The following is a 22219-nucleotide window of genomic DNA, read 5'->3' on the forward strand; positions in this document are numbered from 1 at the left end:
CGAGAGTTTGAGACCAGCCTGACCAACATGGAGAAACCCCGTCTCTACTGAACATACAAAATTAGCCGGTATCCCAGCTACTTGGGAGGCTGAGGCAGGAGAATCACTTGAATCTGGGAAGCGGAGATTGTGGTGAGCCGAGATTGCCCCATTGCACTCCAGCCTAGGCAACAAGAGCGAAACTCTGTCTCAGAAAAAAAAAAAAAAAAAAAAAAAAAGAAAGAAAAGAAAGACTGAGAGAAAGCAAGGAACTTGCCTGAGGTCTCATGGCTAATGGGGTCCAAGTCACAACCTGACTCTACCCCAAGCCAATTCCCACCTAACTCCTCCTGCAGATGCCCCTTGGATATCCAGAGACTGTGTCTGGCCTTTAATATGGACTTGAGGTGTGATCCTGGGCTGGCTTCTTTCTGGACCTTGGTTTCTGAGTTTTTCGGTTGGTTGGTTCATTTGATTAATTGACAGGGTCTCACTCTGTCACCCAGGCTGGAGTGCAGTGGCCCCATCATGCTCACTGCACCCTCCAACTCCTGGGCTCAAGGAATGGTGCCACTGTGCTGATTTTTAAATTTTCTTTATTTTTGTAGAGATGGGGGTCTCACTGTGTTGCTCTGCCTGGTCTCCAACTCGGGGGCTTGAGCGATCCTCCTGCCTCCGCCTCCCAAAGCGCTGGCATTACAGGCGACAGCCATCGCGCCTAGCTGCGCTGGTAAAACTGGCTAACGCGATCTATCTTAATTAGCCACCCACAGCTGCTACCGCCGCCCCATCCCCAGGGACCACACAGACCCATGGGACAAAGAAGGGCGCGGGAGACAGCGGCTGAGGAAGCCTTTACTGCGGGGCGGCCGGAGGATCGCCGAGCTCAGGGTCCCCCACCGCACTGGGCCCGGCCTCGTCCTCTGCCCCAGGCCCGGCCCCGCCCCCAGCCTCGGCCCCAGCCTCGGCCTTTGCCGGAACGTCGCCGAACACTTCCCGGTGCATGGCGGTGACGTAGTTGGAGCCGCTGGGGTCGTCCAGGCGCATCCGCAGCAGGGGCAGGAAGCGCTCGGTGGTGAAGTAGCGCAGGGTCGGCTTCGGGGCGCGCAAAGCGGTGAGGAAGACCTGCGGCGGCGGGAGGAGAGCTGTGGCCACCGCTGCGCGCCGGAGGACGCACCGCCCCCACTCCTGGAGTCCAGCCCGGCGCTCACCTCCGCCACCTCCTCAGGGTTCTGCGCCGCCTCGCGAAAGACTTGCTTGCTGTGGGCGAGGTATTGGTAGAAGCGGTGGAAGGTGTGGATGTCCGTGCGGTCCAGCACCTCCTCTGGGCTGCCCAACACCTTCTCCATGAAGGCGGTGTGCACTGGGCCGCACTCGATCAGGCTCAAGCTGCTGGCCGGAGAGCAACGAGTGGGAGGGGGCGGACGCGAGCCAGGCCCCAGTCCCAGCCCCAACCCCATTCCCAGCCCCAACCACGTCCCGGCCCCCGTCCGCGAGCAACACCGCTGCGCTGGGAAGTGAGGCGGAAAGGGCGCTGGGGATAACCAGAACATTTGAAACGCGGGTTCCTGCCGGAGCAGCCCTCCCAAATCCATCTGAGGCTACAAGGGAGCCCTGGTGTCAGGATTCGAATCTAGCGGGGTCCCTGGCCGCTGTGTGACCTTGGGCCAGTCACCTAACCTCTCTGGGCTGGAGCTTCCCCATAACAATACCAACACTTCAGCAGCCAGGTCAGCAGGTGGCACAATGCGTGCCATGCGCCCAGCCCAAGTGCCTGGCACACAGCTAATGTGAGCCGGGCAGAGAGGGCCAGGGAGATCGCCCCAGAGCGGCTCCCGCAGGACAGGGTGCTCGGCGTCTCTAGGTCAGAGTTAAGAGGGTTCGGGGAACGGGGGTGTTGACTCACTGGACCCCAAAGGGCAGCAGCAGAACCGCCAGACTCTCGCATAAGCCTTCGAGCGCGAACTTGCTGGCGCAATAAACGTCATTGAAAGGCAGCCCTTAGGTGGGGAGACGAGGTTCCTGAGGCGCAGCGGCCAGGGGGTCATCCCCGGGCAGACGGTGCCCCTCCAAGCTGACGGCACCCCCCTCCACCCCCCTCCGCGGAACCTGCCTTCAAGGCTCAGCTCCGCACACAAAGAATCTGGAGCTGCGGAGGCCACTCCCTACCACTCACCCATCAATCCTCCCACGCTCCCGGTCACCAACACGCGTCCCGAACCGCGCCGCTTCATGTCTGGCAGGAAGGCCTGCAGCACCCGCACAGTCCCTACTACATTCACGTCCAGCACAGAGGCCACGGCGTCCTCCCCCAGCGCCTCCAGCGGCCCCAGCAGGCCCAGGCCTGCGTTACACACTGCGGAGACAAGAGGCCCGACCAGCCCGCCTCAGCATCACCCGCAGCACGGCCTGTCCCCTCGTGCTCCCTGGGCCTGGGGACATGTTGGTTTCAACGCAGGGCGGAGAAGGCTCCTAGGAGCCCATATGCTTCCAGGAGGCTCACCCAGCACGTCCACGCGGCCTTCAGTCACGCGTTCCCGGGCAGCGGCCACGGATTTTGAGTCCCTTACGTCCAGCTGCAACGTCTCCAGGGATCCCGGAGGGCATGCCAGGGCCCGGGCCGCCTCCCACAGCCGGCCCTGTGTTTTCAGGTCCCTCAACGTGGCATACACTGGAGGTTTTGGGAGAGGAGGAAGATCTGACTTCCCTTCTGGCCTCCAAGGGCTCCTCCCTTCTCTCCCTCCCTGTCCCTGCCCTATCTATACCTTTGAAGCTCTGGGATGGATCTGAAGCCAGACGTACGGCCAAGTGCAGGCCGATGCCCGAGGAACAGCCGGTGATGAGCACCACGGTGCGGGCCATGGTGAGACTGTGGGGAGAGGCTGGGGCTCTGGGCTGGATATCACCTGCTTCGCCCCGCCCCGCCTGCAGGCCCCCACCCCTTGTTGTGTCTCCCACACAATCTCAAGGATAAGCCCTCCTGCGGGTCCCTGGCCCGCTCTCCCCACCCTGTTCTGAGCCAAAACAGACATGAGCCCACTGCTTGGAACAACAAACTGTCCCGGTTGCTGGTCAGAGGGAGGGGAGGCTTTACAAGCAGGTGTGGGTTCCCACGTGGGCACAGAGTGGCCCCCTGGGCAGATTCCCCTGGGTATGCCTCTGTGCCACAGGAGCGATTATAGTGACCGCAGTTTGCTGCAGAGGCTGTGAAAGTAAAGGCGTTGGGAAGTGGGAGATGATTGTATATGTGTTGGTTTCGTCCAGGGTTCCTAGCTCATAACTCACATGACCATGGTTACAGTCTTTCGTTGTCATGTTGGGGCGCCTCAGGCCTCAAAAAGCAGCCTTTCCTCTCTCTGACCTTCTCCTGTCCTCTTTTCAGCTGCCCAAGGCAGGACTCTAATCTGATTGTGGGTTGTAGGATCCTCATTCCAGAGTGGGTCCTTGCCCCATACCCTGGAGAAAGGAATGCTGCACAAAGGCCCAAAGAATCTGGACTGGCCTTGCTGGGCTTAGATCAGACCCTTTTTGCCCAATCACATTATCACAGTTGTCCATGCTTCAGTCATGGACAGCCAATGGAGTTCTCCATAAAAGGCCCAAAGGACAGGGTTCGGGAGCTTCTGAGAGCTGAACGTGTGGAGGCTGACAGAATGTGCCCAGAGGGTGATGTAACCCCAACTCTATGGAGATAGAAGCTCCTGCTCTGGACCCTTCCAGACCGCCCTGTCTGTATCTCTTCATATGGCTGTTTATTTCTATCCTTTAAAATATCCTTTGAGGTTGGGCACGGTGGCTCATGCCTGTAATCCCAGCACTTTGGGAGGCCCAGGAAAGGGGATTGTTGGAGCCCAGGAGTTCAAGACCAGGCCAGGTAACAGAGTGAGACCCGGTCTCTGCAAAAAATATTAAAAAGCTTCCCAAGTAGCTGGGACTACAGGTGTGTGCCATCACTGCCACCATACCCAGCTAATTTTTTGACTTTTTTGTAGAGACGGGGTCTCACTTTGTTTCCCAGGCTTTTTTTATTTTTGAGACAAAGTATTGCTTAGGTTGCAGTGCAGTGTCCTGATCTTGGCTCACTGCATCCTGCATCTCCCTGGTTCAGGCGATTCTCCTGCATCAGCCTCCCGAGTAGCTGGGATTACAGGCACCCGCCACCACACCCAGCTAATTTTTAGTAGAGACGGAGTTTCACCATGTTGGCCAGGCTGGTCTCAAACCCCTGATGTCAAGCGATCTGCCCACCTCAGCCTCCCAAAGTGCTCGGATTATAAAAAAGTGCCACCCCACCTGGCCCTGTCATTTTTAGAAGATTATTTTATTTTATTTTGAGATGGAGTTTCACGCTTGTTGCCCAGGCTGGAGTGCTGTGGCACGATTCTGGCTCACTGCAACCTCCACCTCCCGGGTTCAAGCAGTTCTCCTGTCTCAGCCTCCCAAGTAGTTGGGATTACAGACACGTCCCACCACATCCGGCTAATTTTTGTATTTTTAGTAGAGATGGGGTTTCTCCCTGTTGGTGAGGATGGTCTTGAACTCCCAACCTAAGGGGATCAGCCAGCCTCCACCTCCCAAAGTGCTGGTATTACAGGCGTGAGCCACTGTGCCCATCCTAAAAGATCATTTTAACTGCTCTGGGGTAATTTCACTGCTGATGGGCAAGAGTGGAATCAAGAAAACTAGTTAGGAGGCTACTGCTGTAATTGAAGGGAGAGATGACAGTGTGCAGTCTGGAATAGGGTGATTTGGGGATATGCTTTGATGAGCAAAGGTAGAGCTGTCAGTATTTGCTGCTGAATTGGTTGAAAGGTGAGAGAGACTGGAGTCAAGGACTACTCCAGGGTTTTTAAAACCAGTATTGGGAAAAATGGAGTTGTCATACAGTAAAGTAGAGAAGACTGGGGGAGGAGCCGGTAGGAGGACTGGAAATGTGGAATTGGGGTTTAGACATATTAAGTTCATTGCATCAGGTGGACGTGTTGTATTGAGCAGGCAGTTGGAGATACAGACCTGGAGTCTGTGGGAGACAGTGGGGTTTCTTTGGTGGGGGGGTCATCGGCATCTAAGTGCTATTCGAAGTCATGGGACTGCAGAAGATTATATTAACAATGTGAATATTCACAAGCTTAAAAAAAGTATGAATGTACGGAAGAGAGGGGGTCACACTTTACCTCTTATCATCCCACCCCCAGGGGTGACCTTGTGAGCCACACCACACAGGTACACACATGCACGCATATGTACACACACTGTCACAGAGGGGCAAAGGGGGTTGGCGAGAGCGGGACTGAGAGCAGATCCCAGGCCTCAGAAACCCATGCCACCTGGGCCCCCTCCCTGTGGCCTTCCTGCATGCTGTAGGGATAGCAGATCTGTCTGGGTCAGCAGGGCAAGGCGACTGGCAGGAGGGGGTGGCTGGGAGGCCTCTTCCTCCAAGAGCAGGGGCAGCACATCATCCAACAGGCAGAGAAGACCCTCATCCAGAGGTAGGGGCAGGTCAGGGTGGAGTGCCTGCCTCCTTCCCCTAGTGCCCCACACAAAGCTCCAAGAGCTCCAACAGGCTCCTGTCTGTTTCCACTTCCCAGGCTTTCTGTGGTCATGTCCCTGCCCACTCCAAAGGGCCATCCCCCTCAGCCTTGCCTCCCTCTCAGACCCAGCTGAATCCCTGCCTCGGTACCGCCCCCTCCTGGGGCACTCCTGTCCCCTTCCTCTGCTGCATCCTCACCTAGCCTCTTATCTGTTCACACCTCCCCTGCACCAGACCTCCACAGAAGTTCAGATAGTGGCTCTACAACCCTACTGGCCCCTATCAATGACTCCTGCCCCCCTGGGACCCTCCACTGGGCTTGGGAAAGACGGGCCATTGTAGCAAAGTAGCCAGTCCTGTAGCCCCAGCTGAACCTCCTGGTGAGGCAGCTTCCCAGATGGTGGGGATCGCTCAGTCTTCTGGGGCAGAACAGGGTGAGTGGGGCTGTCTCCCTTTGATTCACTTAGCCCTCTTTCTTCTTTACACATTTGCAAAATGTGACAGTAGTCATATTACTATTCGTTCTAATAACAGTCCTTGCTGGCTATTAAACCTCTATACTAGCACTTTCAGGCATTATCTCCACCATTACTAAAATCCATTAGATAGGTATTATTATACCCATTTTACAGATAAGAAAGACTCAGAGGGCCGGATGGGGTGGGTCATGCCTGTAATCCCACCACTCTGAGAGGCCAGGGCGGGCGGATCACCTGAGGTCGGGAGTCCAAGACCAGTCTGACCAACATGGAGAAACCTCGTCTCTACTAAAAATACAAAATTAGCTGGGCGTGGTGGCACATGCCTGCAATCCTAGCTACACTTGAACCCGGGAGGCAGAGGTTGTGGTGAACCGAGACCGCGCTATTGCACTCCAGGCTGGGCAACAAGAGCGAAACTCCGTCTCAAAAGAAAAGAAAAACAAAAAAGAAAAGAAAAGGGAGAGGAAAGGAAAGCACTCAGAGAAAGCAAGGAACTTGCCTGAGGTCTCATGGCTAATGGAGTGCAGGTCACAACCTGACTCTACCCCAACCCAAGTCCCACCTAACTCCTCCTGCAGATGCCCCTTGGGTATCCAGTGACTGTGTCTGGGCTTTACTGTGGACTTGAGGCATGATCCTGGGCTGGCTTCTTTCTGGACCTTGGTTTCTGAGTTGTTGGGTTGGTTGGTTGATTTGATTAATTAATTGACAGTGTCTCACTCTATCGCCCAAGCTGGAGAGCAGTAGCTCGATCATGCCCACTGCAGCCTCCAACTCCTGAGCTCAAGGAATGGTGCCACTGTGCTAATTTTTTTATTTTAGAGATGAGGTGTCTCACTATGTTGCTCAGGCTGGTCTGGAACTCCTGGCCTGGAGCGATCCTCCTGCCTCGGCCTTCCAAAGCTCTGGGATTATAGGCGACAGCCATCGTGCCTAGCCGCGCAGATATAACGGGCTAACGTGATCTGTCTTAATTAGCCATCCACAGCCGCCACCGCCGTCCCATCCCCAGGGACCGCACAGGCCCAGGAGACAAAGGAGGGCGCGGGAGACAGTGGCTGACGGAGCCTTTCTTGCGGGGCGGCCAGAGGATCGCTGAGCTCAGGGTCTCCCATCCCACCGGCCCCGCCCCCGGCCTCGGCCCCAGCCTCGGCCTCTGCGGGATCGTCGGCGAACACGTCCCGGTGCATGGCGGCGGCGTAGTCGAAGCCAAAGGGGTCGTCCAGGCGCATCAGCAGCTGGTGCAGGAAGCGCCTGGTTGTGAAAGCGCAGGGTCGGCTTCGGGGCGCGCATAGCGGTGAGGAAGACCTGCGGCGGCGGGAGAAGAGCTCTGGCCCCGGCTGCGCGCAGGAGGACGCACCGCCCCCGCTCCCGGAGTCCCGCCCCCGGCTCACCTTCACCACCTCCTCAGGGTGCTGCGCCTCCTCGCGGTAGATCTCCTTGCTGTGGTGGAGGTATTAGTGCAAGAGGCGGAAGGTCCGGGTGTTCGTGCGGTCCATCACCTGGTCGGGACCGCCCAACACCTTCTGCATGAAGGCGGTGTCCACAGGGCCGCACTCGATCAGGCTCACGCTGCTGGCCCGAGAGCCGCAAGTGGGCAGGGACGGAGGCGACCCAGGCGCCAAGTCCCATCCCCTGCCCCAGCACCGGCCCCGACCCCGGCCCTGGCCACGACCCGGAACAGCACCGCTGCGTCCCGAAGGTGGAAAGAGCGCTGGGGATAACCAGAACATTTGAATAGCGGGTTATTGCTCGACAGCCGTCCCAAACCCATCTGAGGCTGCCAGGAAGCCCTGGTGTCAGAATTCGAACCTGGCGGGGTCCCCGGCCGCTGCATGACCTTGGGCCAGTCACCTAACCTCTCTTGGCTGGAGCTTCCCCATAACAATACCAACACTTCAGCAGCCAGGTCAGCAAGTGGCACAATGCGTGCCAATGCTCCAGCCTAAGTGCCTGGCACACAGCAAATGTAAGCCGGGCAGAGACCAGAGCGGCTTCCGCAGGACAGGGTGCTCGGCATCTCTAGGTCAGAGTTAAGAGGGTTGAGGAGACGGGGGTGTTGACTCACTGGACCCCAAAGGGCAGCAGCAGAACCGCCAGACTCTCACATAAGCCTTCGAGCGCGAACTTGCTGGCGCAATAAACGTCATTGAAAGGCAGCCCTTGGGTGGGAAGACAAGGTTCCTGAGGCGCAGCGGCCAGGGGGTCATCCCCCGGCAGGCAGTGCCCCTCCAAGCTGATTGCACCCCACCCCCTAAGGAGCCTGCCTTCAAGGCTCAGCTCCGCACACAAAGAATCTGGAGCTCCGGGGCCCGGTCCCTGCCACTCACCCATCAATCCTCCCATGCTCCCAGTCACCAACACGCGTCCCGAACCCGGCTGCTTCATGTCTGGCAGGAAGTCCTGCAGCACCCGCACAGTACCTACTACATTCACATCCAGTACAGAGGCCACGGCGTCCTCCCCCAGCGGCCCCAGCAGGCCCAGGCCTGTGTTACACACTGCGGGGACAGAGGCCCAACCAGCCCGCCTCAGCATCACCCTCAGCACGGCCTGTCCCCTCATGCTCCAGGGGCCTGGGGACATGTTGGTTTCAACGCAGGGCGGAGAAGGCTCCTAGGAGCCCATATGTTTCCAGGAGGCTCACCCAGCACATCCACACGGCCCTTGGTCACGCGTTCCCGGGCAGTGGCCAGGGAGCTCGAGTTCCTTACATCCAGCTGCAACCTCTCCAGGGATCCCTGAGGGCATGCCAGGGCCCGGGCCGCCTCCCACAGCCGGCCCTGTGTTTTCAGGTCCCTCAACGTGGCATACACTGGAGGTTTTGGGAGAGGAGGAAGATCTGACTTCTCTTCTGGCCTCCAAGGGCTTTTCCCTTCTCTCCCTCCCTGTCCTACCTATCTATACCTTTGAAGCTCTGGGATGGGTCCAAAGCCAGATGTATTGCCAAGTGCAGGCCAATACCTGAGGAACAGCCGGTGATGAGCACCACGGTGCAGGCCATGGTGAGACTGTGGGGAGAGGCTGGGGCTCTGGGCTGGATATCACCTGCTTCACCCCGCCCCGCCTGCAGGCCCCCACCCCTTGTTGTGTCTCCCACACAATCTCAAGGTAAGCCCTCCTGTGGGTCCCTGGCCCACTCTCCCCACCCTGTTCTGAGCCAAAACAGACATGAGCCCACTGCTTGGAACAACAAACTGTCCTCGTTTCTGGTCAGAGGGAGGGGAGGCTTTACAAGCAGGTGTGGGTTCCCATGTGGGCACAGAGTGGCCCCCTGGGCAGATTCCCCTGGGTATGCCTCTGTGCCACAGGAGCGATTATAGTGACCGCAGTTTGCTGCAGAGGCTGTGAAAGTAAAGGCGTTGGGAAGTGGGAGATGATTGTATATGTGTTGGTTTCGTCCAGGGTTCCTAGCTCATAACTCACATGACCATGGTTACAGTCTTTCGTTGTCATGTTGGGGCGCCTCAGGCCTCAAAAAGCAGCCTTTCTTCTCTCTGACCTTCTCCTGTCCTCTTTTCAGCTGCCCAAGGCAGGACTCTAATCTGATTGTGGGTTGTAGGATCCTCATTCCAGAGTGGGTCCTTGCCCCATACCCTGGAGAAAGGAATGCTGCACAAAGGCCCAAAGAATCTGGACTGGCCTTGCTGGGCTTAGATCAGACCCTTTTTGCCCAATCACATTATCACAGTTGTCCATGCTTCAGTCATGGACAGCCAATGGAGTTCTCCATAAAAGGCCCAAAGGACAGGGTTCGGGAAGCTTCTGAGAGCTGAATGTGTGGAGGCTGACAGAAGGTGAAGAACTCATCCATGTGCCTGGAGGGTGATGTAACCCCAACTCTATGGAGATAGAAGCTCCTGCTCTGGGCCCTTCCAGACCGCCCCGTCTGTATCTCTTCATATGGCTGTTTATTTCTATCCTTTAAAATATCCTTTGAGGTTGGGCACGGTGGCTGATGCCTGTAATCCCAGCACTTTGGGAGGCCAAGGCAAGGGGATTGCTGGAGCTCAGGAGTTCAAGACCAGCCAGGGCAACAGAATGAGACCCCCGTCTTTGCAAAAACTACAAAAAAATTAGCTGGGTGTGGTGGTGTATGCTTAGAGTCCCAGCCACTTGCGGGGTGGGGCGCTGAGGCGTGGGGTTTGGGGGGATGGAGGCTGTAGTGAGCCGAGATCATGCCACTGCACTCCAGCCTGGGTGACGGAGCCAGATCCTGCCACTGCAGTCATTCTGGATGACAGAGTGAGACCCTGTCTCAAAAAAGAAAGAAAAAAATTTTTTCCTCTGTAATAAAGCAATAAACATAATAAGGGTTTCCCTGTGTTTCGTGGGTCGCTGTCGCAAATGAGTTGACTCCAAAGAGGGGAAGGGGGTCATGGGAACTCCAACTTGAAGCCAGTTAGTCAGAAGTTCCAGGGATCAGGACTTGTAACCGTTGGGAAGGAGGGGGTAGTCTCATGGGTCTGCACCCTAACCCTGTGGGATCTGATGCTGTCTCTGGTTGATTACATTGGAACTGAATTGGAGGACACCCAGCTGATGTCTGCTGCTTGGTGTGTGTGGGGAAAATCCTCCAAATATTTGGTCACAGAAGTCTTCTGTGTTGGTGACTGTTGCTGTGGCATGCCAGCAAAGGACAAACATGGTTTGAAAAGAGGTTTTCCTGCAACAGAAGGGCATTCTACGTTCAAAGGTCAGGGTAACATTAGTGTTAAAAAGAGAGACGTGGCCGGGCACGGTGGCTCACTCCTGTAATCCCAGCACTTTGGAAGGCCGAGGCAGGTGGATCACTTGAGTTCAGGAGTTAAAGACCAGCCTGGCCAACATGGTGAAACCTCATCTCTATGAAAAATACAAAAATTAGCCGGGCGTGATGGCACAGGCCTGTAGTCCTAACTCCCTGGTAGACTGAGGCAGGAGAACTGCTTGAACCCGGGAGGCAGAGGTTGCAGTAAACCAATATGGTGCCACTAAACTCCAACCTGGGCGACAGAGCAAGACTCCATCTTGGAAAAAAAAAAAATTAGCCTGGCGTGGTGGTGCATGCCTATAGTCCCAGCTACCCGGGAGGCTGAGGCACAAGAATTGCTTGAACCCAGGAGGCGGAGGTTGCAGTGAGCCGAGACTGTGCCATTGTACTCAAGCCTGGGCAACAGACCAAGGCTCCGTCACAAACAAACAAACAAACAAAAACAGGGACGTGAGGCAAGGGATGGGAGAACAGGTCCCACCCCAGGGCCATGCTATAGCCCTGAATCCTCCCAAGCGTGGCAGCAGTGACCTTCTCATTTTGACAGACCCAGGGGACTCATCAGTTTAAGTGGAAAGAAAACAGTACTTTAATCCTACACTTTGGGTGGTGGTGGAGGGCAGGTCATTTCCCTCCAATCCCCCCAGGTCAGACCCCACCAGCAGGCCGTGGGGCCTCCTCCCAGGCCTGGGTTATCCTGTGATGTCTGTCCAGCTCTGGGCCCTGGAATCTGCCCTGGAATTAGCAGAAAACAAGGCCCAGTGGTGGCAAATCTATCACCAAGAGCCGGCCACCCAGCGGGGGTAATATTTGAGGAAGATCTTCTTGGCCAGGTCCACAGTGTCTCCTCGCGGCTGGCTGGGGTACCTCTGCTTGCTGAGAACGAAGGCCTGCTCCAGTTGGAAGACATTTTTGTCAAACTGGTGCTGTTGGAAAGGGATGCCCTGGGCCACACTGTCAGCCAGCGCCTCCAGGAAAAGCCGCCAGCGAGGGGTGTAGTAGTTGGCCACCAACCCCGCCAGCTGCTTGTTGGCATAGTCCAGGATGTTGCCTTCTGGCCCCCACAAGGTCAGCTGGTAGCGGCTGTTCTGCTCGTAGAAATCGGCCTCGGCCTCACTGACTGCCGCTGCTCGGGCCTGCTCTAGCCAGCTGCCCAGCAAGAAGCGGCTGTCACTAGCCAGCACCTCGTCCAGTGCCGGCAGCAGCTCATAGGCCAGGACGCCTCCAGCCCTCAACAGGGAGGCCAGCTCCTTGCTCAGGTAGGCGCTTCTTGCCTCCTCATAGTACAAGCTGACCAGCTCCTGCACCGCCTGCCGAGTGAGGTCCAGCAGGTCGTAGCGGAAGGCGGGGCTGGTGGCCAGGGAGGGAGCAGATGTGAGCAGCAGCCGCCAGGCCTCAAACACATCAGATCGGTTGTACCAGATGCTGGTATTCATCTGTAGGGACGGCCGCCTGACCAGCGGGCTACGATTGTGGCCCCTGCAGGCCTCCCCGGAGCAGTTGTACACACTCCGGAGCAGTAGCCTCCACGCTGCCCCTGCGTCCGGGTGGGAGACCCCATACCGCCGGGCAGCAAAGCTGGTCACCCAGGCTGCCAAATCTGGCACTGGGTCCTTTCGCCAGCCCAGCTCAGCCATGAGGGAATAGACCACTTCGTTCTGGCTGATGCCCTCGGGGGCCATGCCCGTGCCTACCATGGTGGAGTTGGGGAAGAGGCGGGCAGCTTCTGGGCCTCCGTTCACAGCCTCTAGGGCTCCAAAAAGACCATGGTTTCCCCCAAAGTTGTGCAGCATGCACCAGATGAAGGGCTGGCCCTGGAAGGAGGCAGTGCGGGTATACACAGGCTGGCTCTCAGCAAACAGGTCCAGAACCAGGAGGCGGCCACGGGGCACAGCTCCCAGCACAGCCCTGATCTGGGCGGGCCCCCAGAACTGCGGCTGGTGCTGGAAGAGCCAGCCTTGGAGCAGCCACACAGCCTCAGTATCCACTGTGGACAGGAGGTAGGGGGAACAGAGAAGAGGAGTGATGAAACAGAGGGCCCAGGGAATGTTCACCCCACTCTACAGATGACTGTCTATCCCAGGTCATGGCTTCCCATGACCCCCACCAGCGGGACGCTCTGTGGCACATACGCGTCCCCCTGAAAACTCCAGGACAGGGTTCAGCAGCTTGGGTGAACATGAGAGTTACCCAGAGGGCTCCTTAAAACATGGAGGTTTCTGAATGGGCGTGGTGGCCCACACCTATAATCCCAGTACTCTGAGGGGCTGAAGCAGGTGGATCACTTGAGCCCAGGAGTTCCAGACCAGCCTGGCCAATGTGGGGAAACCCTGTCTATACTAAAAATACAAAAATTAGCCTAGCGTAATGGCAGGTGCCTGTAATCCCGGCTACTCGGGAGGCAGAGGCACAAGAATCACTTGAACCCATGAGGCAGAAGTTGCAGTGAGCTGAGATTGTGCCACTGCACTCCAGTCTGGGCGACAGAGTAAGAGTCTGTCTCAAAAACAAAATCAAGGCCAGTCGCAGTGGATCACGCCTGTAATACCAGTACTTTGGGAGGCTGAGGTGGGCAGTTCACCTGAGGTCAGGAGTTTGAGACCAGTCTGGCCACCATGGTGAAACCTGTTTCTACTAAAAATACAAAAATTGGCCAGGCAAGGTGGCTCACACCTGTAATCCCAGCACTTTGGGAGGCTGAAGTGGGCGAATCATTTGAGGTCAGGAGTTTGAAACCAGCTTGACATACATAGCGAAACCCCGTCTCTACTAAAAATACAAAAATTAGCCGAGTGTGGTGGGGGGGCGCCTGTAATCCCAGCTACTCGGGAGGCTGAGGCAGGAGAATCGCTTGAACCTAGGAGACGAAGGTTGCAGTGAGATGAGATTGTGCCACTGTGCTCCAGCCTCAGCAACAGAGTGAAATCTGTCTCAAAAAAAAAAAAAATGTAGCTTCTGCTTCAGGTCTTGGGTAGGGCCTGAGAATTTGCCATCTCACAGCTCGGGCTGCTGCTGCTGCTGCTGCTGGTTTTGGGTCACACTTGGAACAGTACTGCTCAAGAAAGGCTGAGCTGATCTGTTCCCTTCCTGGCCAACACAGACGCCTCTCCACTAAGTCATTCCTGACTTGGGCGCCCTCCCCTCCACTCCTCCTTTAAGTGGCAGGAAGGAGCCCTGGCTTCACAGTTTTGTAGCAGGATGCGCACTTAGTGCCTTTAGGCACATCCACTCACCTCCTGCCTGCAGTGCCTACTTCAGCAACCACGCAGAGATGAAACAAAATCCCTGTTCATAGCTAGCTCTTAGTGGCCTTTGCTCTGGGCCAGGCGTTATTCTACCTATGAGGTAGTCCCAGTTTACAGGAAAAGCAAATGAGACACTGGGAAGGAGGTCATGAGTCATAAGTCACACGGCCAGGAAATAGGAGCGCGAGGTGTGACCCAGGTTGTCGGCTTCCAGAGCTCACCTCTCAACCACAGTGGGATTCACTGAGACAACGCATGTGTACACGTGCTTGGTAAACTATAAAGTACTGTGTGTTATGGCGAGGCATTATTCCAGTCCCTCTGCCTACCCCTACTGACATCTGCTACTCCCTTCTTTTTGAGGGTCTGGGGGGCTCTCCCACCCCACCCAGGCACTGTACCTGCAGTCATGGCCTCATAGACGGCAGTGGTGGCTGCGGCAAGGTAGGAGGGCTCTGAGGAAGGTGGCTGCATCTCATTGAAAGTGTCGGCCCCATAGATGTGGTCTGTGCCAAACTCTTTGATCAGCTCTCGCAGGAAGAGGCTCCCGATGATGGGGAATATGGGGTCTTCCGGAGCCAGAAGGAAGGAGCAGGAGTAGGAACAGTTAAAGTGGCCCCAACTGCCCATCTTCGTGACATTGACCTGAGGGAACACCCTAGTGGGGAGCAAAAGCTCAGACATTTCATGGAAGCCGCCATAGTGTTCACCAGCCTTGCCAACTTCTCTACAGCTCCTGGTTTCTCTTGCCTCTATGGCTTTGTACAGGCTATGCTCTCTGCCTACAGTCCTTTCTTCTCCTTCCCTGGCCACCTTCTCTGAAAAACTTTCACTATCTCTCCCCTTCCTGTGGCCTGAAACAAGCAACGCTCCTTTTTCTTTCTTTTTTTTTTTTTTGAGGCAGAGTCTCACTCTGTCCCCCAGGCTGGAGTGCAGTGGCGCATTCTCAGCTCACTGCAAGCTCCGCCTCCCGGGTTCATGCCCTTCTCCTGCCTCAGCCTCCCTAGTAGCTGGGACTACAGGTGCCCGCCACCACACCCGGCTAATTTTTTGTATTTTTAGTAGAGACTGAGTTTCACTGTGTTAGCCAGGATGGTCTCGATCTGCTGACCCTGTGATCCGCCCGTCTCGGCCTCCCAAAGTGCTGGGATTACAGGTGTGGGCCACCGCACCCAGCTTTTTTTTTTTTTTTAATTATACTTTCAGTTCAGTTCTGTGCAGAACATGCAGGTTTGTTGCATAGGTATACATGTGCCATGGTGGTTTGCTGCACCCATCAACCCGTCATCTAGGTTTTCAGCCCCGCATGCATTAAGTATTTGTCCCAATGCTACTCCTCCCCTTGACCCCCACACCGCGAAAGGCCCTGGTGTGTGATGTTCCCCTTCCTGTGTCCATGTTGTTCTCATTGTTCAACTCCCACTATGAGTGAGAACATGAGGTGTTTAATTTTCTTTCTTTTTTTTTTTTTTTTGAGACGGAGTCTCACTCTGTCACCCAGGCTGGAGTGAAGTGGTGTGATCTCGGCTCACTGCAGTCTCTGGTCCCTGGCTTCAAGAGATTCTCCTGCCTCAGCCTACCGAGTAGCTGGGATTACAGGAGCCCGCCACCACGCCTGGCTAATTTTTGTACTTTTAGTAGAGATGGGGTTTCGCCATGTTGGCCAGGCTGGTCTTTAACTCCTGACCGCAGGTGATCCATACGCCTCAGCCTCCCAAAACGCTAGGATTACAAGCATTAGCCAAGCGTCCGTCCAAGCAACACTCATTTTTCAAGGCTGGGCTCTGCCCTGAGCCCTTCCTGCCCCTCTCTCCCGGCAGAGGAGAGCGGAACACACATATATTCCTGTCTTTGTCCCCACATTGTATCCTTCAGCCAACATATCTCCCCTATCAGGGGTAAGCCCTTGGGCACCTTTCTTGCCGCCTCCCAGGACCCAGCACAGCCAGTTCTGGCAGCCTCAGACAGCTGGACCAAGTTTATTGAATGAATGAGTGAGTTTCCTGCCACCTGGTGATGGGGGCAAAGAGGCGGGCAGGGAGGCCACTGGCATGCATTAAGTCCTACGAGAGTATGGGAGCCAGACACTAGCAGGTGCAAAGGAGGTCATGGGGGGCACTAGCAAGGCTTCCTGAAGGAGGGGAGGTCTCAGGTGGGCCTTGAAGACTTTTCCCAACCACATGTGAGAGGATGGCTGGGAAGCACAGAGGAACAGGAGGGACAAGGGACACTGCAGCACCCCTGCTGCCACTCCTAAGGGCTGCCATTTGCTAGCACTCTGTGCAAAGTCACAGATAGATCGAGAGATAATTACAAACCCTACAGCAAAGTGGGTAGAGATCCCATTTTACAAGTAAGGAAACTGAGGCACAGAGCAGTCATGTCATCTGCCCGAAGTCACACAGCTAATTAGTAGCAGAGTCAGAAATCAAACCCAGGCCTACGTCCAGAGCTTGTTTGTTTGTTTGAGACAGAGTTTCGCTCGTCGCCCAGGCTGGAGTGCAATGGCGTGATCTCTACTCACTGCAACGTCTGCCTCCCAGGTTTAAGCAATTCTCCTGTCTCAGCCTCCTAAGTAGATGGGATTACAGGCGCATGCCACCATGCCCAGCTAATTTTTATATTTTTAGTAGAGACAGGGTTTCACCATGTTGGCCAGGCTGGTCTCGAACTCCTGACCTCAGGTGATCCAGCCAACTCGGCCTCCCAAAGTGCTGGGATTACAGGCGTGAGCCACTGCGCCCGGCCCAGAGCTTAAGTTTTTAAATCATGTTCTAGAAGGGAATAAAATTCCCTCTCTGAGCTAAGTGGAGGGGGTGAGCGGAACCTCACCTGGTGACAGCCTCGGGAACATGCCCCGCGAATGCAGGCAGCACTGGGGTCATGCCGAAGGAGCGCATCTGGTCCAGGACCCGGTGCTGGAAGAACAGAAGGAAGGGTGGTGAGCATGGCCACTGCTGTCCTATGAGAAGGCCCTCATCTCCCAGGATACACGGAGCCCCCCGCCTCAGTTAAGAGCCCTGGGGCCGGCCTAATACCACCCTTCCTGGGCCCATGACCATCTATCACCGATTCTGCCCCTTCCCTTTTCCATCCTTTTACCTGCAGGTAAAGCTGCTTGATGTGCCAGGAGGGGGGCAGGGGGCCATCCCAGGTGTGCAGGTTGCCCATTCGCCCCCAGGCCAGGAAGGCAGGACCAGTAAAGAACTCATTGATCTCTGCCTGGGTCAGGCCCAAGGCCAGGTACACCTGAGGAAGAAGGGCCCACACATAGAAATATATTCATCTTCGTTCATTCATTCATTCATTCATTCAACAACCATTCACTCATTGCTTCTTTGTGCTGGGCGCTAGGGCTACTGAGACAAAATCCGAACCCTGCCATCAAGGAGCCCACAGCCCAGAGGAAAGAGACCTGTGAGTAGGTGAGTTCACTGTGTCGCCTTTGTCGCATGGGTGAGGAGATGGGGCACAAAGGGGCTTTCCCCCAAGAGGAAGGCCTTAGAAGGCTTCATGGAGCAAGAGTGCCAGATGGAAGGGCAGGGCAGCTGTGTGAAGAGCTTAAGCAGCGCCTGGAGCAGCCGTTGCAGCACAGAAGCTTCCAGGGAGGCAGATCTAGAGCTGCCCATGAGTTGGATCCAAGGGACCAGGTGATTGGCTGCATAGGGGAGATGGGGGAAGGAGCCCCACTCCTCAAACTGGAAGCCTCAGTTTTTTGTTTTTTTTTTAGAAAGAGTCTCGCTCTGTTGCCCAGGTTGCTAATTCTTTGTATTTTAGTAGAGACGGGGTTTCACAATGTTGGCCAGGATGGTCTCGATCTCCTGAACTCCTGATCCGCCCGCCTAGGCCTCCCAAAGTGCTGGGATTACAGGCGTGAGCCACCGCGCCCGGCCGGAAGCCTCAGTTTTTAGGAGGCCCAAGCCATTGTGCACGCTGAAAGCACTTCTAGAGAGAGACACTGCGCCCATGCTGGGGGGCGGGTGAAAACACCTAGGGTGGCTCCCGCCATAGAGGAGGGTGGGGAGGGGACAGTGGGCACGCACCCGCTGCCAGATGGCCTCCTGGCCGCTCCAGGCCAGTGCCAGGTTGATGCCATTCAGCGCCATCCAGTCTATCTCTCGCTCCCAGCGGGCCCAGTCCCACCACACGAAGGAGTAGCTTTGCGTGCACACATTCTGGTAATAGCGGTACCTGCGGGCAGTGTCATGAGCAGGGGCGCATCCCACCCTGGAGGGTACACGGCCCTGGAACAAATCCCCCATCCCCCACCTAGAGGAGAGGAGAGGGGCTCCAAACTCGGCCCTTCTGCTGCACACTGGGACCCACCCCAGGTGGAGCTGAGACCAGGTACCCGGGCTGGGCTTCTGAGGCACTCGTCCCCTGCACTCTCCCAGGGCCCTCTAGCCTGGCGGGTATTTGGGTGGCATATTCCACTTTCATGCCACACTGCCAGAGCCCCTCCTCTGCACGGTGTTTTCCTGGAACGGGGAATCCCTGCCCCCACAGTCTAACAGATGGGCAGGGGAGGACAGCTGTGTGAACACATCACTCCATAGTGTGGCAGGCGCTGGAACACAGGCCTGTGGGGTGGGGGATGGAGGCGTCCTTCCTCAGCCCGCAGGTTCAAAGAGAAGGTGGGGGAGGAAGGCAAGAAAATTCACTCATCACCAATTGTGCACCACAAATTCTATGCCCATCATCGTGCAAATCCTCACAATAACACTGCACGGTAGGCGTCTTCTTTCCGTTTTTCAGGTGGGCCAGCCGAGGCTCTGAAAGGCACAGTGGCTGGCTCAAGGCCACACAGCTGCTGGAGGCGGCGCAGCTGGGCCTTCCGGCCAGCGCTCCCCGCTCAGCCTCCCGATTTGGGTGGCAGCGGCTCCGGGAGGGGGTAAGCGCCTCGGGCGGACGCGGGGAAGCTTCGGGGCGGTACCTGTTGGGCGTGGCCTCGGTCAGCTCCCCCGGCACGGCGGGCAGTGGCCGCGGCAGGCGCAGCTGAGAGCCGGACCAGGCCACGTGGCAGCCACAGAAGTCGCGCAGGTAGCGGTGCAGCCCCGCGGCGGCCGCCACGCCAGTGGAGCCGCGCACCCGCACGCGCGCCGCGCCGCCGCCGCCCAGGCTGTAGGTGTCCAAGCCTGGCTTGGCAGCCAGAGCGCGCTCCACCGACACGGAGAAGTCGGCCGCGGGGCCTGGCCCCAGCAGCCGGGCCACGAGCGCCCGCACGGCCGCCGCCTCCCGGGCCTCGTCGCCTGCCGCGCCCCCGGCCCCGGCCAGGAGAAGGACCCCCACCGCCGCGGCCACCGCCACCGCCTCCATGGTCTCAGTCCTGCGGATCCCGCGACGGCCAGGGGGTGGGGCGGCCCGCGTCCAATCAGCTGCCGGCCTCCGGCCACGTGGACCCGAAGGCCAAGCCCGGGCTCAGGGCCAGGAGTCGCGGCTTCCGGGTACCAGGATACTCCCTTGGGGACGTCTCGTGACCGCACGCGGTGGGGAGCGTGTGACCCTGGCTCCAGGGCCGAAGGGGACCCGCTGGCCCTCACAGAGCGCCTTCGGGTAAAACGCGCTTTCACACGCAAATAACTTCCATCCAACCATCTAATAAATACACATTTGGAGTTTATTTTGTATCAGGCACTGCCATAGCTACTTCCCTACTGATGAACGAGAAGACGGTCCCTACCGTCCCCGTCAGGGAGGTGACCTAGAAACCAGATATTTAACGTAAGTAAGGATTTCCATCATAGTTGTGATGCTGCGAAGTAGTGCAGTAAGTAGCGAAGTAACGAAGTAAGGTTTCCAAAGGAAGTGACTTTTAATCTGAAACTCAGGGATGAATAGGAATTGGCTAGAAGAGGGAAAGGAAGAGCCTTCCAGACAGAAGAAATGCATTTATTGAAGGCCCTGAGAAGGCAGAGAACTTGCAGATTTGAGTAACAGGCTAGGAGGTTCGAGGAGGGATGGGGCCATGTGAGCCCAGGCCGGCCGTGGAGCAGGGCTGGCGGGCACGTTAAAGGCTGTCCATTGGCGGCAGCAGCAGCAACATGACAGGAGCTGTCATTTTGTCAGAAGTTTCCAACCAGAGCGACTCCATCTTGAACAGGGGCTGGGTAAAATGAGGCAGAGACCTGCTGGGCTGAATTCCCAGGAGGTTAGGCCTTCTTCGTCACAGGATGAGACAGGAGGTCAGCACAAGGTAAAAGGTCACAAGACCCCGCTGATAAAACAGAATGCAGCAAAGAAACTGGTCAAAACCTGCCAAAACCAAGACAGGAAGGTGACCTCTGATCGTCCTCACTGCTCATTATACGCTAATTATAATGCATTAGTATGCTAAAGACACTCCTAGCAGCGCCAGGCAGTTTACAAATGCCATGGCAACGTCCAGAAGTTACCCTATATGGTCTAAACAGTGGAGGAACCTTCAGTTGGGGGGGATCCCCACCCCTTTTCTGAAAAATTCATTACTAACCCACCCCTTGTTTATCATATAATCAAGAAATAACCATAAAAATAGCCAACCTTAGGCCAGGAGCGGTGGCTTACGCCTGTAATCCCAGCACTCTGGGAGGCTGAGGCTTGCAGGTCACCTCAAGTCAGGGGTTTGAGACCAGCCTGGCCAACATACAGTGAAACCCCGTCTGTACTAAAATACAAAAGTTAGCCAGGTGCTGGGCGCGGTGGCTCACGCCTGTAATCCCAGCACTTTGGGAGGCCAAGACGGGCGGATACGAGGTCAGGAGATCGAGACCCTCCTGGCTAACACGGTGAAACTCCATCTCTACTAAAAATACAAAAAATTAGCCGGGCGTGTTGGCGGGCGCCTGTACTCCCAGCTACTCGGGAGGCTAAGGCAGGAGAATGGCGTGAACCGGAGAGGCGGAGGTTGCAGTGAGCCGAGATCACACCACTGCACTCCAGCCTGGGGGACAGAGCAAGACTCCCTCTCAAAAAAAAAAAAAAAGTTAGCCAGGCTTGGTGGCACACGCCTGTAGTCCCAGCTACTTGGGAAGCTGAGGCAGGAGAATCGCTTGAACGCTGGAGGTGGAAGTTGCAGTGAGCCAAGATCGTGCCATTTGCATTCCAGCCTGGATGACAGAGCGAGACTCCATCTCAAAAAAACAAACAAACAAACAAAAAAAGTTGAAAGAGGCCTGGAATCAGATATCAACTTTAGATACTAGGGAAGTATGATTTTTTTTTTTTTTTAATCTCAGCTCACGGGAACCTCAGCCACCCAGGTTCAAGCCATTCTCCTGTCTCAGTCTCCTGAGTAGCTGGGATTACAGGCACGTGCCACCAAGCCCAGTTAACCTTTGTAGGGATGGGATTTCACCATGTTGTCCAGGCTGGTCTCAAACTCTTTTTTTTTCGTAAACATTTTATTCATTTTATAGAGAGATTTCTTGTTTGCTTTTGTTCTGATCATTAGGAGTGGTTGAGGAGTACTGAACCCATCACTACTTTCATGACACAGGTAAGAGTCCAGATTCACATTTCCAGGTACCAGGAGTTCCCTCTAAATGCCACAATCAAGTCAGCCTTCATTTACATTTCTTTCTACTGAACACAGCAATGCCCACTGGTATCTCTGAAGCGTAATCGCATCTTAAGTAAAGCAGCTGTTTGGAATTTAACACTCCCCTTCTTTTTTGTCTTATAAACTGAACTGCATCTACGTACTTCATTCCACATTCAATCAAAGCAAGTGCAACCAGCACAGGTGCCCTTCCCAATTCCACAACGCAATGCACTGCAACACAGCAACCTGGCTCTTCATGAAATTTGGTGTTTAACAGGTTTAACCAATCATCTACTATCTGATTAGGGGATGGAGCTCCATCATCAAATGGCCAATCTAGAACGTGGATTCCTTCTTTTTCAACTGGAGCTTTATCATATGTAGCATCACAAACTCAAACCGAAGTCGTCACTCCATACTTCTTAAGTTCCTCTGTGAACTCGTTGAGAGTAGCATTGGTAGGGTTGTGAGTTATCAGAAAACGCATGTTCTCATAGGAGATCTTCACAGGGGCTAGACGGTTCATTATGGCAAATAAAAAGTGTGAGCGTGCCTGTGAGTGTGATGGGGAAAGTGAAAAAAAAAATCAATAAATCTTGAAATGTTTCACAACAGAAAACATTAAAAAGACCATGAAAATGCCTATTATCAATCAGTGTTTTCTCTATTCAACTTGTTTATTCCTTATGAAGCTTCTCTCTTCAAGATAAG

General features: G+C 55.6%; 3 protein-coding genes and 1 pseudogene across 4 annotated transcripts; all 4 read right to left on the reverse strand.

Moving 5' to 3' along the window:
- Positions 1-558: 558 nt before the first annotated feature.
- On the reverse strand, positions 559-2958 carry HSD17B1 (hydroxysteroid 17-beta dehydrogenase 1). Of its 2 annotated transcripts, XM_024350290.3 has the most exons (6): positions 2745-2958; positions 2483-2650; positions 2156-2335; positions 1886-1979; positions 1191-1368; positions 559-1104 (listed from the first exon to the last, which is right to left on the reverse strand). In XM_024350290.3, the coding sequence occupies exons 1-6, from the start codon at positions 2839-2841 to the stop codon at positions 835-837; spliced, it is 987 nt and encodes a 328-aa protein (XP_024206058.1). In that variant the 5' UTR covers positions 2842-2958; the 3' UTR covers positions 559-834. The 2 variants fall into 2 exon arrangements, with proteins under 2 accessions (XP_024206058.1, XP_016802347.3); XM_016946858.4 differs by having other exon boundaries at positions 559-1368.
- Positions 2959-6844: 3886 nt separating this feature from the next.
- LOC100614183 (estradiol 17-beta-dehydrogenase 1) lies at positions 6845-9435 on the reverse strand. Its single transcript, XM_016931783.4, is given in 7 exon segments — positions 6845-7257; positions 7259-7299; positions 7386-7563; positions 8060-8153; positions 8322-8492; positions 8639-8806; positions 8899-9435. Coding segments are annotated over 7 exon segments (1041 nt in total). The 5' UTR covers positions 8996-9435; the 3' UTR covers positions 6845-6965.
- Positions 9436-11309: 1874 nt separating this feature from the next.
- NAGLU (N-acetyl-alpha-glucosaminidase) lies at positions 11310-19338 on the reverse strand. Its single transcript, XM_523654.8, has 6 exons — positions 18923-19338; positions 18033-18180; positions 17092-17238; positions 16822-16907; positions 14391-14647; positions 11310-12731 (listed from the first exon to the last, which is right to left on the reverse strand). The coding sequence occupies exons 1-6, from the start codon at positions 19303-19305 to the stop codon at positions 11521-11523; spliced, it is 2232 nt and encodes a 743-aa protein (XP_523654.2). The 5' UTR covers positions 19306-19338; the 3' UTR covers positions 11310-11520.
- Positions 19339-21451: 2113 nt separating this feature from the next.
- On the reverse strand, positions 21452-22145 carry LOC134808859 (protein tyrosine phosphatase type IVA 2-like; annotated as a pseudogene).
- Between the last annotated feature and the right edge of the window lie 74 nt (positions 22146-22219).

The sequence above is a fragment of the Pan troglodytes genome, chromosome 19 (assembly GCF_028858775.2).
Source record: "Pan troglodytes isolate AG18354 chromosome 19, NHGRI_mPanTro3-v2.0_pri, whole genome shotgun sequence".
NCBI lineage: Eukaryota > Metazoa > Chordata > Mammalia > Primates > Hominidae > Pan > Pan troglodytes.